General features: G+C 49.1%; 1 protein-coding gene across 1 annotated transcript; it reads left to right on the top strand.

Annotated features, from left to right (window-relative positions):
• The first annotated feature begins 283 nt into the window (after window positions 1-283).
• LOC119515856 (somatomedin-B and thrombospondin type-1 domain-containing protein-like) lies at window positions 284-18,140 on the top strand. The gene is made up of 5 exons (XM_037812069.1): window positions 284-519; window positions 7,039-7,233; window positions 11,323-11,401; window positions 13,849-14,025; window positions 17,671-18,140. The coding sequence occupies exons 1-5, from the start codon at window positions 309-311 to the stop codon at window positions 17,786-17,788; spliced, it is 780 nt and encodes a 259-aa protein (XP_037667997.1). The 5' UTR covers window positions 284-308; the 3' UTR covers window positions 17,789-18,140.
• The last annotated feature ends 300 nt before the right edge of the window (window positions 18,141-18,440 follow it).

An 18,440-nucleotide genomic window follows, 5' to 3' on the forward strand; every position in this document is an offset into this window, starting at 1 on the left:
TGGTATATTGCTTTGATGACCTTTATTTTGCTTCTCTTTCCCTGGCACTTGTGGACAATGGGAACCTTGCAAATTTGTTGCGCTTATTATCACAGTTTTCTTGGTATTTCACCGCCAAACGGAGCTGTGCCAAGTTTTATGGGACGAAAGGGGATGGTGACAGGTAGGCGGTGGATCCCGGGAGGGGTCGGGCCCGGGAGCCTCCGCCCCAGAAAGGGGCCGGCCGTGGAGGGTCTGTCCCTGTTGGCGTCCCTGTCCCCAGCCTGAGCCCAGTTATGGCCCCGCGCGACGCGGCGCGGGCTCTGCCCATGGCGCTCGTCCTGGCCGCGGTGGCCGCGGGGGCCTGGGCACGGAGGCCGCCGAGCGAGCTCTGGCCGGGCCAGGGCTGCGCCACACCGGGCCGCTGCTGTCCCGGCCGCGACCCGACTTGCGCCGCCCGCGGGCCCCCGCCCTGCTTCTGCGACCAGGCATGCGGCGCGGCGCGGGACTGCTGCGCCAACTACGCGCGGGTTTGCCCAGGTGCGCCCCGGAGCATCAGGCGTGGGCTGAACATGCCCCGCGGAGGGGAGAGGGGTTGTGGGGATGCAGTGTAGAGAAGGAGGCGCGCACCGAGCAGGCTCTGGGCGTGGGGAGGGCCCACGACAACGAAGGCTGGGTGGGGGAGAGAGGGGAGAGCGGAGAGTGGAGGGGTGCTCGGGGCATGCGAGGGGACGCGAGGACAAGGTGGGACGCTAAGCAGGACACTAAGGGGAGGAAGCGTTGGCTATCGAAGACGCGTGGGACATGGACTGGGGCGCGCGGGCCTTGGGGGGCGGAATGGAGAGGGGCGTGTGGAGAGTTGAGGAGCGTTTGGAAGGAAGGCGCAAGGACTGCGTGCGGGACTGCGAGGGCGGTGCCGGGGACCTGGTGGGATTGGATGGTTCGTGGAGGAAGCGCGCGAGCACTGATGCAAGGCTCAGGGGACGCAACGGAAATGGCGAGTGGGGACAGGCGAAGGATATGAGATGGGGGTGGGGGCGCACGCTCTGAGAGGAGGGGTGTACAGAAAGTGAGGGGGTGAGGGAGGAGGAGGAGGCACAGGCGCTAAGGAGAGCCCCTGGGGCCAGAAGGGGCGTGAGGGAGGAGGGAGCACAAGCTGGGGAAGCATGGAGGGGCGCGAGGGAGCGGGGCGCTTAGGCTGCGAGTAGGTTGACAGATTTAGCAAATAAAAGTGCAGTTAAACTTGAATTTCAGATAACGAATCATTGTTTGGTTTAAGTATGTCCCTAATATTGCACAGGATATACTTATAGTAAAACATAATTAAGATTTAACGGGGTGTCCTGTGTTTTCCCTAATTGGGGACGGGGCATGGAGTGTGGAGCGGTGCGAGGGAGGAGGGAGCAGGGAGCATTGCAGTTGAGCTGCTGGCCAGGGAGCCGTGTCCCACGGAAATGGAGAAGGTGGTGAGAAGAGGAGGGAAAGGTCGAAGCCTGGAGGGGGCTTGGCATGGAGGGGTGGAGAGAGCTGAGGGCCAGCAGGGATGGACCATTCGGGAAGAGCTGAGGAATTGAGGGGCTGGGAACAGGAGCTGGCCCGGCGGGGCCGCGAAGCCGAGGGCCCGGATCCAGGTGCAGGTAACACCCGTGTCGTCCCGCAGTGGTTTCTGTCATTCGCATCTGGTCTCCCTGCTGGCTGTGGCCACCGGGTGGGTGGAGCATTCTCGGTCCATGTGAAGGTCCCACAGAGTGCTTCTCCACCGGGTTCCGAAGTGAGGAGGACTCTGTCGTTTTAAATCCCAGGAGTAACTTACTCCTGGGAGACGAAAATCTAAATTATGTCTTGTAATGTGGATATGGTTCAACTTTTCACTGTCGGGGACGATGGTGATTGATTGAACCCCTTGACTCTGAGGTATCATGGGGCTTCCTCCAGGAATTTACATTTGTAAGAGAGAAGGCAATATTTAAAAATTTAAAATTGAAGGGAGCTAATGTTTATTGGTCACCTACTCTGCCCAGGAGCTGGGCTGGGCATGGGAATGTATTCTCATAACACTCTGGGGTTCAGGTATATAAAAATGTCTTTGTTTAGCAGATGAGAAAAGTGAGGTTCAAAGAGGACAGGGCCTTGGTCAGCCAAGGTGGTCCAGCAGGTGGTGGAACAGGGTCTGATCCCTTATCTTCTAGCGCCTTGCTGGTTCCCACAAGTTTGAGTGACTAATGGTGGAAATTCAGGCAGCAGAGAGAAGAAAATGTAGTTTTGTGTGTGGTATCTCCCCACATCATAGCAAATGAGACTCCCCCAGATTAAATTTGAAGGACTGTCTAGGGAACCCTTTTGTCTCTGTCAGCTTTTGGTGCAGAGAGGGTACCCAAAGAGGAGTTATACAGAGTGCAGGGCTGAAGTCCTGGTTTGTCTCCACCCATGGGGGCTCCTGTGCCACGGTGCAGGAGTGGGGGTGCCAGGAGGAATTCGTGATATGTTCCCATGGTCTGACCCACTTCCAAAGGGCCACATGAAGTTATCAGCTCGCCAACATTCCTTTGTACAAAGTGATGGAGCTGGTGGGCCCAGAGTGTCAAAGCTTTGCCTTCCCCTTTGCTTAGCTCATTTGCAAAGCGTCCAAACAGCAGCAGGCCTGGGATCAGCCCCCTCGTCAGGAGTGGGTGGAGCTGGAGTCCAGTGAGTGGACCAGGGACAACTCCACTTCAGTACCTCCCAGGGGAGAAGGGGAGAAGTGGTTGTGGGGACCAGTTTGGAGGCGAGGGATGGAGAGGTATATGTTTTCTTGAGCAATTTAGGAGATAAAGTTGACTGACTTCAGCAATTGATTGATTGTCATGGAGGGAGGGAGATGTTGAGGATTTAAAAAGAAAATAATACTTAACATTTGCTGGGTACTTATTGTCAGGTAGGGACTATTCTAAGTATTTTGAATAAATTGTCTCCTGTAAGCCTCATAACAACCCTGTGGCATGGATAGTGTTCTCATGTCCATTTTACAAACGAGGAACTGAGGCACAGAGAGATTAAGCAACCTTCTCTGGGTTGCAGGGGTTTAGAAACTGCCCACCATTGAGCTGTGGGAGGCTGTGCCTTTCGGGAACTGGAAATAAAAGCATACTGAGACATGTAATAGGAGGAGGAGGGAGGGAGTGACTGCAGATAAGTTGCAGAAAATTTAGATTTTAGCCACTAGGCTTGGAAGTCTCTATCTATGATCTACTATCAAAAAAGACCTTTTGTGAACCAGCGCAATAGGAGATAGGAACTGCTAATGGATTTCAGGTCACAGGCCAGAACTGCATTCTAGAAAAAGCCTTTTGGTAAACAGTGGGGAGGATGGATGGTGAGGGAACTGGGCAGTGAGGTTCAGAGAGGAAGGTGGGGTTTGGATAGTCCATAAAGGCCTTTCCTGTCGTGCCTGCGCGGGAGCAGAGGGATTTCAAGGGGACTGTGGGAAAGTCGGTCTGACTTCAGCAGGCTCCACTGCCATGATATTATCTGGGTCCCCAAGGCTCCATGAACAGCCTCAACCCCCCACCCCTTTTCTCTTTTTCTGTTACAGTGATAAGCTATAATTTCTCCCTCCTCTTTTTCAGAAAAAGGCGGGAGAGCCGTTGTTTTAAGAAATACCTCCATCTAGTGGTGCCTTTTTGCAATGCCAACCTGCGGTTTGGTTTCCTTCAATGTTGTGGCCTAAGGCAAGGTGTGCTCATGCTGTAGTCACTCAATATTTTATTCAGTGAGTTTCTATTTATATGTGCCAGGCACTGTGCTTGGTGCTGGGATACGACCTGGACCAAGAAGACGAGGACTCTGCCTCCACAGGCTCACATTCTACTGGAGGAGATATTTATAATCACATGAATGTACCGATTTGCAATCCTGGACCTGCATGAGGGGTGAAGACAGTCCCTGGGTGTCACGTGTGCGTACTGCTCGGTGGCTTCACAGATGCCAGTGATATAGGTAGAACAGTAATAGAATGGCGACTGGCTAACTTTCTGCAAAAGTCTCTCATCTGTCTGGCAGGCAGGGCAGGGGTCACAGTGGGACTTTGGTGATGGCCCCTGGTCCAGCTACCCAGCTAGTGCCTGTCTGGTCTGCGGACTCCCTGCCAGGTTGTCCAGCCACTCTGTGAACACTTCCAGTGACACGAAATGCGTTTGTTTGGCAGCTCCTTCTGCTGTAGATAATCTTTTTTCACTTGGGCAACAGCAGTTGCCTCCTTGCTGATCTCTCTGCTTGCACCTTCATCCCATACAAAAGCTGGAGACATCCTTTTAAAACCTTAAATGTGTTCATGTCACTCCTCTGCTCAGATCCTGGCAGTGGCCTTTCATCATGCTTAGAATAAATCCAAATTTCTTACAACAGCCCTCACGGTCCTGTATGATATAAGTCCCCCCTCTCTCTCTGGTGTCACCTCCGCCTACTTTTCCTCCTGCTGCTAATGCTTCAGCTACACTGGCCTCCCTGCTGTCCTTCCAGCATCAAACCTTGAGCCTGCCTCAGGGCCTTTCCACAAAATGTTTTCTCTGCCAGTTTGTGCAAAGGTGTCCCCCCAGATATCTATATAGCTCACTCCCTCACCTCCTGCAGGTCTCTGCTCATATGTCCTTTGTCACAGAGGCCTTCCCTAACCCCTCTGTCTAAAATAGTATCTTATCCTTTGTTTTATTGCAGAGCACAGATCACTAGTTGAAATTAAATTATCACATTTTATTGTTCATTGTCTGTCTGTTCCCCAATGACTGTCAGCTCCTCCAGGGTAGGGTTTTTTTTTTTTTTTGCTTTGCTCTTCTGTGTTGTGCTTGGCACACAGCAGGCCCTAAATAATTGTTGAATGAATGCATAAAGACCCCGTTGTATTGAACATTGATGATATATGGAGTTGCAGTTCAAATCCAGGTTTGTCTGATTCCAAAGCCTTGGTTCAACTTAGGTACCCAACCTCTTACCCCAGTTGCCTCACCTGTGAGATGGTTCGACAGCAGTGCAAACACACATTAGGAAGAGGGGTCCTGGCACCCCCAGATGGTTCAATGCAAGAGAATTTAATGAGGACTCTTTTACACAGGTAGGGGCAGGGTTACAGGAGGACATGGGTTATTGGATACTGGTGACAGCAGGATCCATGGCCCAGGGCCTGCCCCACAGGAGGTGTAGTCAGGAGGAATGTGACACAGAGAGGGAACCAGGGAGCCAGGGCCCTAATCACCCTGGCCTCACTCTCCTCCCACCCTCTGATTCCTATGGGGTGGGGGGCGGCATTGGCTGAACTCAACAGGCAGGCAGGGGGCAAGTGATGCACAGGCTTCCCAGAGCACAGGGCAAGGCAGAGAAGGGCTGAGGATAGATCTGGAAGGGCACCACCTCATACGATTGTTGTGACGATTAAATGAAGCCCTGGATGTGACTTGTTTAGTCCAGCACCTGGCACAATCGATGTCATTAGCAGGTTAAAGATGAAAGCACTCAATGATTTTTAGATTGTCAAACATTATTATATACCTACTTCTGCTTTTCTCTATTCTTTCCTCCTTCTCTCCCTCTTTTCTTTCCATCTCCCCCCCCCCCCACCGCCACCTTCCTCTTTTCCTTCCATTGAATGTTTCAGCTCTGCTAAGATTGGCAGGATGAAGGACCATTTGCTCTAAGAATTTTTGTAAAGTTCTGAAATTTATGCAAGGAGTGTGTATCTTCCTGAAGTGCCAGAAGCAATGCTTTGTGTTTTTACATCACAGTCATCTCATTCCTTTAGTTCAAGAAGGCACACATTTTTTCCCCCCACATTTTCAGTTGCTGAGCTCAGATATGTCTCATACCTGATGACTACTTTCCATGAAGACAGACCTAGTTTTTCTTGTTCTCGACTGTGTCTCCAGCACCCAGGACAGTGCCTGACTTACAGTAGACGCTTGGTAAATTTTTGTGGCATGAGCAAACTGATTCTGGCAGTAGCAGCCACCTCGTGCGTGCGTGAGCGCGTGTATGCCACTGTCTCATCCATAGACGTTCTCTTGCGGGGATGTCCTCAAACTTCATGTTTCTGCCAGACTGTCTTTCCCTGTCTGGTTTGGTCCAATTTTGATTTGAGCTACTTATGGACTTGGAATGAAGTGGAGGGTCTGAGACTGCACCATCAGCAAATACCTCCTCATGGGGCCTTGCGCTGTGGTAGGCACATGAACAGTTCAAGGACCCCAGCACCTTCTTTTATTATGAGGAGCTATTTCAGACATATGCCAATGTAGAGAGAATAATATAACAAACCCTCATGAAATGCCAAGAAACAAACCTTGACAAATATTCCTGGAGCTTCTGTGTTCCCCTCCCCACTCACCTTCCCTCCCCATGCTCCTCAGAGGCAACCACTATCCTGAATTTGGCATTTATAATTCCATTGCATGCATGTTATATGTATATTCACTATACCGGCATGAGTTCCTAAACACTGTATAATATTGTTTTTAGAAGTTTTAAAACTTTATATAAATAATTCACTCTGAATATGTGTGTCTTTTTGGAAGCAGCTTGTTGTTGGCAGTGTGGCTGAAGTTCATTCCTCTCACTGCTGTAATAGCTGGCGAATAGCTAGCAAGAAGAATAGCTGATGTTTGTTGAGCACCCGCTATGTGCCAGGAACAATAGCTTTATATGTCACATTTGGTTGAAACCTCAAGACCCCCCACCCATGAGTTGGATACTGTTCTTATTCCCGTTTGACAAAGGAGGAAACTGAGGCACAGAACTGTGAAAGCAGTTGTCCAGTGTGCTTAGGACATGTCTATTGAAGGAATGAATGATGGAAACAACCTAAATGATCATCCGCAGGATAATGGAGAAATAAAATATAGCATTATAAGTTTAGGTAGGCATAAACAGTTGTTGGAGGGAACTTAAAGGAAGGCATGGACTCAGGTTTGCAAGAGTTCTAGCTCTCAGTGTTGTGTTTTGGGGGCTTCAGCTTGTGGGGAAGGTAGTTGACGTGGCCACTGGTCAACTAAACCCCATAGAAGTAGCCCTTGGAGATGCTACCTTCTCTTCCAGCGGTCTCCTGCATTGTGGCAGAGTGGAGTGACTGGAGTCGCTGTGCCAGGCCCTGCCAGGTCTCTTATCGTGTCCGCCGGAGGCATGTCCTGCGGGAGCCAAGGAATGGGGGTGTTCCCTGCCCCCCACTGGAAGAGAGGGCTGGCTGCGTGGAGTACCGGAGCCGCCAGGGAGTAGAGTGCCAACAGTCCTTGTGTAAGTTGGGGTGGGCCCCAGGGGTGGCTCTTGGTGGGAACAGTCTTGTTGGACTGTAGGAACTTCCACGAGTCCCTGGGTGGGGTCTGATGTTGGGTGGGTGGGTGGGTGAGAGACTTCACTTTCCTTTGCCCTCATCCCCCGTCCTCATCTTGTGAATGAGGTGAGAAGCTTTGACTCCTTCTGGGCATCTCAATGTCTTCTTCCTACTCATGTTCTACTGATTACTGTCAATCAGTAAGATCTTTTTTTGAATGCAGGCAATAGGAAACCCAACTTAAACTGACCTGAGCAGAAATTTGAGGCTCATGTAACTAAAATTCCAGTGTTACATTCAGGCATGGCTGGATCCAGAGGCTCAAACAATGTTGCAGTAATCTCTTGCCAGCTCTTATCTCTGTCTTTGTGTTGGCCTCACTTGCAGGCACACCCTCACCTCTGTGATGGTCTTGCATAGCTCCAGCTTCCACCCTATCAGCCTAACAGTTGGAAGAAAAGGCCTCTTTCCCCATAGTTCCAGCGAAGTTCCTAGGAGACATCTCATTGGCTTGGGTCTTGTGTCCACTGCTGAACCAATCAGCATGTTCAGAGCGGTGGAATACTCTGATTGGCCAAACCTGGGCCATGTGCTCCCTGTTAAACTGGAGGAGTGGAATCTGCCCTATACAAACCCATGATCTGAGAGGGGAGGGGTGTTCTCCAAAGGAAAACTAGGGGGAGTGGATGCATGGCAGGCAAAACAACAGATGTCCACTACATTGCACACCCCAGGAAAAGGGCTTCATATCCCTACCAAAAAAAAAAAAAAAAAAAAAAAAAGGTGATATACATTTTGCAGCTCAGGAAGTTGACCCCAAAGAGTGAAAGTGATTGTCCTGAGAGGTAGAGCAGCCAGCAGCTGGGCTAGTTCCCCATTCCTGTCTCTCCCCTGCAGCCTGGGGTGGGTAATATTCTAAAACACATATCTTACTCTGGTGTCAGCTTTCTGCTTTAAATTTTTCAGTGGCTACCCAGTGCCTCAAACTTCCCAGCGTCTATAAGCTCGACTGGCTCTGGCTCTCACCCTCTTCCATGACTCTCCTGCCTCCCTCTGCCTACGTGTTACAAGGATCATTCTGACCACAGTGGGGACAGCAGACTGAGAGGGCCCAGGGGGAGCAGGGAGACCAGGGAAGAGGTGACTGCAGTGTTCCAGGTGAGAGAGGATGGAGGCTGGGCCAGGGCGGTGGAAATGGGGGTGATGGAAAGTGGGAAAGTTCTTGCTTCCCCTGCCACCCCCACCTGATCTTACCTGGCTTACTATCTCCTGCATAGATGTCAGTTTTCCTGCAAAGATTTTCCTGACTCTCTCTACTATGTGCCAAGTACTTTGCCACATTACTTGACTCAATGAGGTCAATGTTCCTATTCTCATTTTATAGAAGGGGAAACTGAGGCTCAGGGAGGCTACAAAACCTGCCTAAGGTACATGACTGATGAGTAGCAGAACTGGGACTACCCCCAGATCACCCAACTCTAGTCATTTCTTTTTGCTGTGTTGGTCATTGCTGTATCATCCAGTATTCTGGTTTGCTAATGCTTCCGGAATGCAAAACACCAGAGATGGATTGGCTTTTATAAAAGAGGGTTTATTTGGCTACACAATTACAATCTTAAGGCCATAAAGTGTCCAAGGTAACACATCAGCAATCGGGTACCTTCACTGGAGAATGGCCAATGGTGTCTGGAAAACCTCTGTTAGCTGGGAAGGCACATGGCTGGTGTCTGTTCCCAAGTTCTGGTTTCAAAATGGCTTTCTCCCAGGACATTCCTCTCTAGGCTGCAGTTCCTCAAAAATGTCACTCTTAGTTGCTCTTGGGGTATTTGTCCTCTGTTAGCTTCTCCAGAGCAAGAGTATACTTTCAACAGCCATCTTCAACTGTCTTTCATCTGCAGCTACTCTCTCAGCTTCTGTGCATTCTTCAAAGTGTCCCTCTTGGCTGTAGCAAGCTCGCTCCTTCTGTCTGAGCTTATATAGTGCTCCAGTAAACTCATCAAGGCCCATGCTGAATGGGCGTGGCCACGCCTCCATGGAAATTATCCAGCGAAAGATCTCACCCTCAATTGAGTGATCACATCTCCACGGAAACATCTAATCAGAAGTCTCCAACCCAATCAACACCAATATGTTTCCTGCGCACACAAGACTGCATCAAAGATGATGGCATTTTGGGGGACATAATACATCCGAACCAGCACACCCAGTCAGAACAAGGCCTGGTATATAGCAGCTGCTGACCCCAGACAGGGCTGGGGCCCCTCCTCTAGGTTCCCATAACCTCTCCCTTGCCATCATCATTTTACTCATCACCCTGTGTTTAAATGAACTGTTTCCTTGCCTGCAGAGTGGGAGATCTCAGAGGACAGAGACCATTATATTCCTGGTTCTGAGAGGCCCAGGTGCTAGTGGCATGCGTGCATTCCTTCCTCAGAATGCCCACTGGGTCTGTGCAGTGTACAATGTTCACTGCATCCCCTGGAGCTGTTCCTTGGCAGCCCTGGCACTATATGGCAGGCCCTGTTCTGGGCTGGGGGATAAGTCAATGAACAACACGGATAAAAAGACATGATTGGAGCCAGCCCTGGTTCTGCCACTTACTAGCTGTGTGATCATGGACAAGTTTTGTATCCCCCCTGAGCCTCGGCTTCCCCTTCTGGAGCATGTGAATAGGTCCAGTTAGTAATGGATGTGAACTGGGGTGTTGCTGGGTGAAGCCCTGCACATGATGGGGCTCAGCCAGTGCTTCTTTCTTCCCTTTGCAAGTTGATTGACCAGTGTGAGCTACTGTTACAAAGCTATTTTAATAAGATGGTGAAGGGACAAGCTCTAGATTGGTATGCAGATTAAATGGTTTTGAAAGCAGATTCAGGGGATACAGCATAAGGACTTACGTTCCTAGTAGCTGGAACAGTGAGCAAGGGAAGCGATTTGGCTGCTGTTTGGTGAGCGCTTACTATGTGCCAAGCGCTTATCATATATCATCTAATATAATTCTGGCAATAACTGTGATGTACTTACTAGTATTTATCCCCATTTTGCTGATGAGGAAAACTGATGCTCAGAGAGGGCAGTAATGAGACCAAAGTTACTCAGGTATAAAAGGGGGAGCTGAGACGAGAACCCAGGTTTATTTTGGAGCTCTCCTCACCGCTTTTGGCTGCACCAAAAGAAGCACTGTGCTTGTTGGAAGAGAAGAGGGAAGGGAGGCTGTGTGCACAGTGTTTTATGGCAAAGACCAAGGTCCAGTGGCCTGGGATGTCCTGATGCGGGCCTCCTCCGGGTCACCGGCGTTACTTCAACATTGGTCTCTCATCCAGCACTGACCCTCAGGGAATGGCTTTTTTTCCTCTAAAGAATCACCAACCTCCTGTGAACTATCAATTCTCCTTCTCTATGTTTTCCTCTGCCTACCTGCTCTGGGAAGGAAGAGACTTGGAAGTTCCCAATAAAATAATTTTTGTAATTAATTTATTTATCCAGCCAGCCAGCCAGCTGCCCACCATCCATTCACCATTTCTTCTATCCATTCATCTCTACCTCCATCCACCTGTCATCCCTCCATTCATCTTCCTTTCCACTCATCATTTCTTCCATCCATCCATTCTTCTACCCCCTCTGTCCCTTCTTTCTTCCATCCTCTCATCTTCCTGTTTATTTACCCACCAGCCATCCTTCCTTTCTCTCTTCCATCATGTCAGACATCCATTCATCATTTCATGTAGTTATTGACTCTTTTAACTACTTTTTTTTTTTTTTTTACCACTCCTCCATTCATTTGCCAAAATCATTCATCCAAACAATGTTTTTTGAGACCTGTGATGCACCAGACCGTCTGCTAGGCCCTAGAGTCTCAGAGATAAATATGATCCTCCCTCTAGCACTGGACAAAGGGCATGAATGGGGACCACCCACTCAATTCCAAGATCCCAGAGTCTCTTTGGGGCTCATATAAAAGACTTGGGTGCCAGGGCTACCCAGTCGCAGCTCCCCGGTGGTGCCGTGGCCAGGGGTGAAATGCTGCCCAACTCTGTTTTCTCCTTGCTCCACAGTCCCAGCTCTGATAACCCCAAGCAGCTATGGAAAAGAGTGGAAAAAGCGAGGTGTTCCCAAGGAGCAGGGGACAGTAGGGTAAGTTGAAGCAAATGAATCACATTAGAATCTGTGAACATTTTTTCCTCAGACTAAATTTGTTTCATCACTTCTCTCTTTCAATTTTGTAACTTCACTGGCTCCCTGTTTCTTACCATGTTATGTTTGTAAGCCATCAACATGGATTTTGAAGTCCTCAATAATTGGTCTCCATTCAACTTCATTCATTCATTCATTCAATGTTTATTGAGTGCCTACTATGTGCTGGGCATTGGGAGATACAGCAAGGGACACACACACAAAAGACAAATATACCTGCCCTCATGGAGCAGACATTCTAGTGGGAGGTGACAGACAATAAAATAAAGGTCAAGTAAATATAAACGTGCTGAGTTCTGTGGAGAAAAATAAAGCAGGGAAGGGGGTAGTGGGGCCAGGGAGGTCTTCACTGAGAAGATGACCTTTGAACTAAGATCTGGAGGAGCATATCTGAGGGAAGAGCATTTCTGGAAGAGCGAAGAGTGAGTGCAAAGGCCCCGAGGCAGGGCGTGCCTGCTGTGTTCAGGGATCAGCAGGGAGGGCAGTGTGGCTGGAGCGCAGGCAGAGTGAGAGAGTGGGAATTGAGGTCAGAAAGAAAGTGGGGGGTCAGATTACGCAGGGCCTGTCTGCTGTGTAAGGACTTGGTACTTTTCTCTGTGGGGCCAGGTAGTCATGGTAGGGCTCTGAGCAGAGGAATGACATGATCTGACTTAGGTTTCTGCAGGATCCCTCTGGATGCTATTTGGAGAAAGAGAGGCAAGGGCTGTGGCAATGCCAGGAAGGAGGCTTCTACTATGGTCCAGGTGAGACATGAAGGTGGTTTGGACCAGGGTGGTGATCTGTTATCTTGTGAAGGTAGCAGGACTGGAGACAGACCAGTATGTGCAGGATAGTGATGGTGAGGTCAAACCTTCTGGGGCAGTGCCAGGCACATGGGAGGTACTTGATAAATATCAGTTGAAAGAATAAGGTCTGAGCTATGGTAGTGGCAATGGAGATGGAGAGGAGAGCTATATTAGGATTCTTTTAATTGCAAGTGACAGACACTTAGCTCAGATTGGTTTGAGTGTAAGGGAGAATTATTGGTCTACATAACTGGGAAGGAAGCTTTGAAATAGTATTACTTCAAGCATGGCTGGATCGAAGAGTTCAAATAACGTTGTTGGGACTTGCTCTCATCCCCGCTCTCCTCCCCTCACTATCTCCATGAATTGGCTTCTTTCCCAGTGGGCTCTCTCCCTGCGTGGGCCAGATGGCTGCCAGCAGCCCCACATCCTCCCGGCCTAGCAACTCCAGTGGAAGGTGTCCTGGAGGAGACTCTGACTTGTCCTGTTTGGACCCCAGGCCCACCCTGGACCAACCACTGTGGCCAGAAGGACAGGGAACTCTGATTAGTTGGCTTTGATCATCTGCCCTCCGTCGTGGCCGGGCATGGAGAGCCAGACCTGGGCATCCTGTTCCTGTCCCTCCAAAGCCATGTAGGGTGAGGGCTGGAGTTCCCCAAAGAAAGCACAAAAGGGGGAAAGTGTGTTGGGAAGACAAAATTTCCAGTTATCTCAGTTTTCTGGAAGGGGACAGATTCCTGAGGAATTATGGTGGCAGCTCAGAAAGGAAGTGGCTGGAACAGGCTTTGGTCTGTGCCTGGCAGAAGAGAACTGTTCACTCCTTGGGCTTTGAGAAGCTGCAGCCACTAGGGGGCAACAACCCTACACACAGCCACCCCAGGGTCCTTGACAAGCCGCATCCCCTCCAGCAGGGGGTGCCATTTATTGCTACTCATGGAAAAAGTTGGATGGAAGTAAAAATTTGGTAACCTGGGTCTTGTTTCAGAGACTCCAGAATGGAGAACTTCCCTTTTATATAATTCTCATGGTAAATCTTTTCTATGAAATAAGATTTTTTGTAAAATGCAGTGGGGTGTTAAGAGACCAGTTTAGGCTTTTCCGGTTTAGGTGGTTCCACTCTGGGCACCACCACTCATCAGCTGTGTGACTTTGGGTAAGTCATCTCGCTGAGCCTCAGTTTCCTAATCTATAAACTGGGGCAACACTTACCTTGCAGGATTTCCCTATTCCAATGGATGAAATGATTCATTCAGCAAACATTTATTGAGCCAGATACTCTTCTAGGAGTTGGACATAACAGTGGACAAAATAAACACAAATTCTTGCCTTAGTGAAGCTGACATTCTAGTGGGAGGACAGACAAGAAATAAAATATGTGGTCTGATGGAGAAGGTCTTTAGAACTGTGCCTGGCACATAGTAAGTCCTCATTAAGATTCACTTAAGAAAGCAGGAGCTGAGTCTTGTACTGTATGCAACCTGTTGATGCAAATTGGGTTGCCCAAAGGGTTTCTATATCAGGGAGAAATTGTGCTGGGTACACAGTAGGTGCTCCATAGATGCTGATGGGTGCTTGGAGTGGTGTCTCCCTGTGTGGCTGCAGGTACTGTGTCCAGTTCCGGCTGGGACCCATTCCGGGGAGCTGCGGGCAGGTGAGGGCGCCCCATGTCCAGTGGACAAGGTATCTGACCCAGGGCCACACAGTCTGTGTGAAGTGTGAGTGGCCCGCCCAGGACACCAGGAGTCAGCGCTGCTACGGGGACGGCGACGGGGACAGAGGGTGAGCAGGGGGACTGGAGCAGGGTGCAATGTGACTGGGAGGCCTGGGGGCTTCTTTGCTGTCTGAGAAGTTATCACTAGGGCCCAGCAGGGTCCCAGTCCTAGGGTTCAAGGAGATCATCCTAGTTAGGAGCCAGGCTCCTGCCACCCCAACTTTGTGACCTTGGGCAAGTCTCATAACTTCTCTGAACCCCAATTTCCTCATCTGAAAATGCAGATAATGAGAAGACAAATAATGGGGCAGTGGTAAGGGTTAAACAAGATAGTGCACATTGAGGACTTCGCACAATGCCTGGCATCCAAAAAACTCAAGAAAAGGATGTCTGCCTTATTCTGAATCCTCATGTTTCCCTTAAAAGCCCAGTATGGTCACCCTCATTTCATAATGGTGAAACACAGGCTCAGAGAGGCAGTGACTTAGTCAAGGTCACACAGTAGGCTATGAACCCAGATTTGGCTCACACTGGCAGCTAGAGTGTCTCCCACAAGGGCAGGGTTTCTCTGGAAGCATCAACCTACTAATTATAATAAGAGCTCATGTTTATTGAGTGCTGACTATGTGGCAAATATTCTAAGCGCTTTATTTCATTCATTCATTCATTCATTCAGTAAATATTTGTCCAGCACTTACTCTGGAGCATGTGCCAGGTCACACTTTGGGTGCTGGAGATATGGCAGTGAACAATGTGGACATGTTTGCTTTTTTTACGGAGCCAACTTTCTACTGTGAGACCGATGTTAGACAAGTAAATCTATGATTTGTCAGAGAGGAGATACGTGTTATAGAAGGAAAGCAGAGTAAGGGAAAAGTCCTGGGTGTTGTTGTTTGTAAAAGTGTGGTCAAGGAAAGTGACACCCAGGAAGTGACATTGGAGTAGAGACCTGAAGGGAATGAGGGAAGGAGCCATGTAGACACCTGGGGAAGGGGCGTTCCAGGCAGAGGGCACAGCTGGTGCAGAGGCCCTGGCGCGGGAACAAGCTTGCCGCATTTAAGGAACGGTGAGGAGGCTGCGGTGGCTGGAGCCGTGTGAGCAAGGCGGAGTGTGCATAGGAGGAGGTAAAGCCACGTTCTCTCACAGTATGCCATTGAATCATTCCAAAAATCCAAAGTGGATGCTTGTAGGATGCTCCTTTCCACATGAAGAGACCGAGGCACAAAGGGGCAGAACCTAAGCTGCTCTGACCTGAGAGCCAAGCTCTTAAGTCTATTCTGAAAGTGCTTTTTCTGTGCAAGAGATTATTAAACTGTTGGAATGAGAGCTCTCTCTGGGGTCTGTCCAGGGAGTTCTTCTCCCATTTCCAAGGGTGTTAATTTCCTTCCTTTTAAAATTAAGCAGCTCCTGTTCATTGCAAACCCAGCGCAGGGAATGCTGATGCCAGGTGGGTGGTAGGGATGGAAGTATTTGGACAAGAGGCATTGGGACCACACAGATCTGTTCACATTTTGCCTCTGGCTCTCACTAGCTGTGTGATTCTGGGCAGGCCCTCCATTTGAGCCTGATAATCCCCACTGCACAGGGTGGTAGGAAGGATTTTGAGCCCATTGCACAGCACCGGGCCCCTCATAGATGTTCAGTCAGTGGCTAACCTATAAAATGGGTACACACACACACACACACATACATACCTACTTTGTGAAAATGAGACATAATGGATGTGATGAACCTGGCACCCATCAGGTGCCCAATAAATAAATGTCACATAATGTTATCGCACTGTAAGGAGGTCCTCTCTGCCCACCCCTCTCCAACGTCTCTCACTTAACTGTCCAGACCTGAGATTCCAGCATTAGAGATTTATTCTTTGGCTGAGTGCTCACCTCTTAGAGCCTCAGTTTATTCACCCATCTTTGGATGAACTTTTCTAGCCCTAAAACTCTGATTAACCCCAAGTTTCTCTTTTTGGATGCAAATACCCTGGGATGAGCAACATGGCACTTTGGTGAGGCCGAGATGAGAGTCACCTCCACCAGGGATGGGAAAGACTGGAAAGCAGAGCCAGGGCTGTGCCAGAGAGTGGCATCTCACCTGCCCCACCAGGGGCCAGTCTCACAGAACAGTCAGTGGAAGGTCTGTTTGGGACATGAGCTCACCAGGCAGGACTGGGCAGAGCAGAAAGATCAAAGCAAGGAGGGAGACGAGCTATCAGCCAGATTCTTTCCATGAGCAGCTGGTGAGGGCAGGCATACAAAGGGCATGGGCCTGCAGAGGGATTAGCTGGTCAGTTGGCGATTTTAGAAGGGCTTAGTTAGCCTGGGAAGTGTCCCCGAGTTGGAACGAGCAGAAGAAACACTGGCATTTAACCACACACCTGCTGTGTAGTGGGTGCTCAGCGGGTCCTTTACATGTGTGTTCCCATCTAGGCCTCACAAACCCTTTCGAGGCAAAGGGCACTGACTCCATTTTATGTAATGATGATGGCAAGGATAATAGTGATTTTAATCACCACCATTTGTGAAGTGCCTATTATGTGCCAGGTGCTGTGCTTAGAAGCATAGAATGATGCCTGGCGTGTATACTAGGCACTCAATCAATGCTTGACATTATTATTACTTTACATTTTTAGAAGGGTTGAATTATATATACAGAAAACTGGCTAAAACATATATGAACAGATTAACAAATATTTAGGAAAGAGACACACCTGGGTAGTCTTCTCTGGGGTAACAAACAGAACCTGCCCAGCTCCCCAGCCCCCCAAGTCCTCCTTCCTAAATGAAGCCCTCCCTTCCCCGTAAAGGACGCCACTGTCCTGACTTTTCTGGTAACTCACCTTGCAGTTATCTTTATAGCTTTATATAGTTCACCTCAGTGTGCACCTCTAAACATGATAGTTTAATTTTCCTTTTATTTTCTTTTAGAAACTTTGCGTAAATGGAATCATGCAGGATGTGGGCTTTGGAATCTGGCTTCTTAAACTAGACAATGGATAGAACATTACATCCCAAATCACCAGTTGACACTCATAGTGCTAGAGGGATCACGGTCTTGTTGCTGAAATGCTTAGCTATTATTCTTGTTATTATTGTCATCATTATTTTTCCCTGCACACAGCATTTCATATAACCTTCCCAACTCTTCACAGAGGGAGGATAACTGATGTCTTAGTTTTCCAGATAGGGAGATAGAGGCTCCGAGGAGCTGGGTTACAAACCCTGACTGACCCCAGAGACTGTGCTTTTGACTACTCCACTGTATTGCCTCTCAACAGAAGAGGGAAAAGGGGCACAGAGAGGTCAAGCAAGTCACCTAGGTTTGCCCACCTCGCTGTCCACCCTGCTTCCCCTGGGACCCTGAGAGTCGAGTCTGGATTGCCCCGTGGCTGTCCAGGGTGGGCGGCCCTTGCAGCCAGCCCAGGCCGACTTCTCCACCAGGCATAGCAGGCACAGGGCCCAGTGTCCACACCCTTTTAGGGACCACAAAAATGTCTTAATTTTCATTTATTTTTAAGTCAGAAGAAAAAGTCCAATATGATAATAATGACTATCTAATAATGAATCTGGCCTGCATTATGTTTGTCTTTATACAGCACGGTTGCAAATCATAATTTAAGTGTCTTTTGCACAGAAGAAGGGGCCCATGAAGGCAAGCGTGCCTGGATCCCACGAAAGCCAGAATGTGAGCTGAGCTAGCATCTTCTCTTGCAGGAACCAGCTATTGCTGTGGCGAGCGGCCGGCCACCCCCGGTGCCGAGGGACCTGGGAGAGGCTCGGGCAGCTCCTGGTCTGTTCCTGCCCTGCGGTCCACAGCCTTGTCTTCATCTAGCAGCCATGGCCCCCCAACTGCCCATACCCCTCTTTCCAGAGTCACCTGGATGGCAGGAAAACCTCTAAGAGGGCTTGGGATTCTGCAGGACGAGGGAGTGGGGACAAGTCTGCAATTTTGAGGCTGAAGGAGCAACCCTTGTCCTTATATCAAGACACTGAAAATAGCTTTATGTCTCCACTCTGCGTCAGCTGAGTCGAAGCCTTAACTAACATCTTCTTCGGGGTTTCTCAAATTTCATCTCCGATACACTCTCTTGTGGCTTTTGCCCTGTTCTCCTTAACTGTACATTTAATTTTTTAAATTCTCTCCATCCCCCCTTTTTCTTAAATAAATTTATTTTAAAAGGAAACTTTATACTTACGTACATTTTTATGAGGGAATGTTTTAACACAATTATAAATGAAAAATAATAGCAAACATTTATTAAGCACCTACGCTGTGCCAAGCCTGTCCTGGCCCTTTACACATATCGACTCATTGGATCCTGAGTTAGATGGCAATTATCACCCCCATTTTACAGGTGGAGAGATTGAGGCACAAAGAGGTTAAATCACTTGCCCAAGGTCACACAGCTAGTGAGTGGCAGAGCTGGGATTCCCATATGCCCACTACACCTGCTGCTTATGTTCCCTGTGCTAGGATATCGGCT

This window comes from Choloepus didactylus, chromosome 19, assembly GCF_015220235.1.
Source record: "Choloepus didactylus isolate mChoDid1 chromosome 19, mChoDid1.pri, whole genome shotgun sequence".
Lineage (NCBI taxonomy): Eukaryota > Metazoa > Chordata > Mammalia > Pilosa > Megalonychidae > Choloepus > Choloepus didactylus.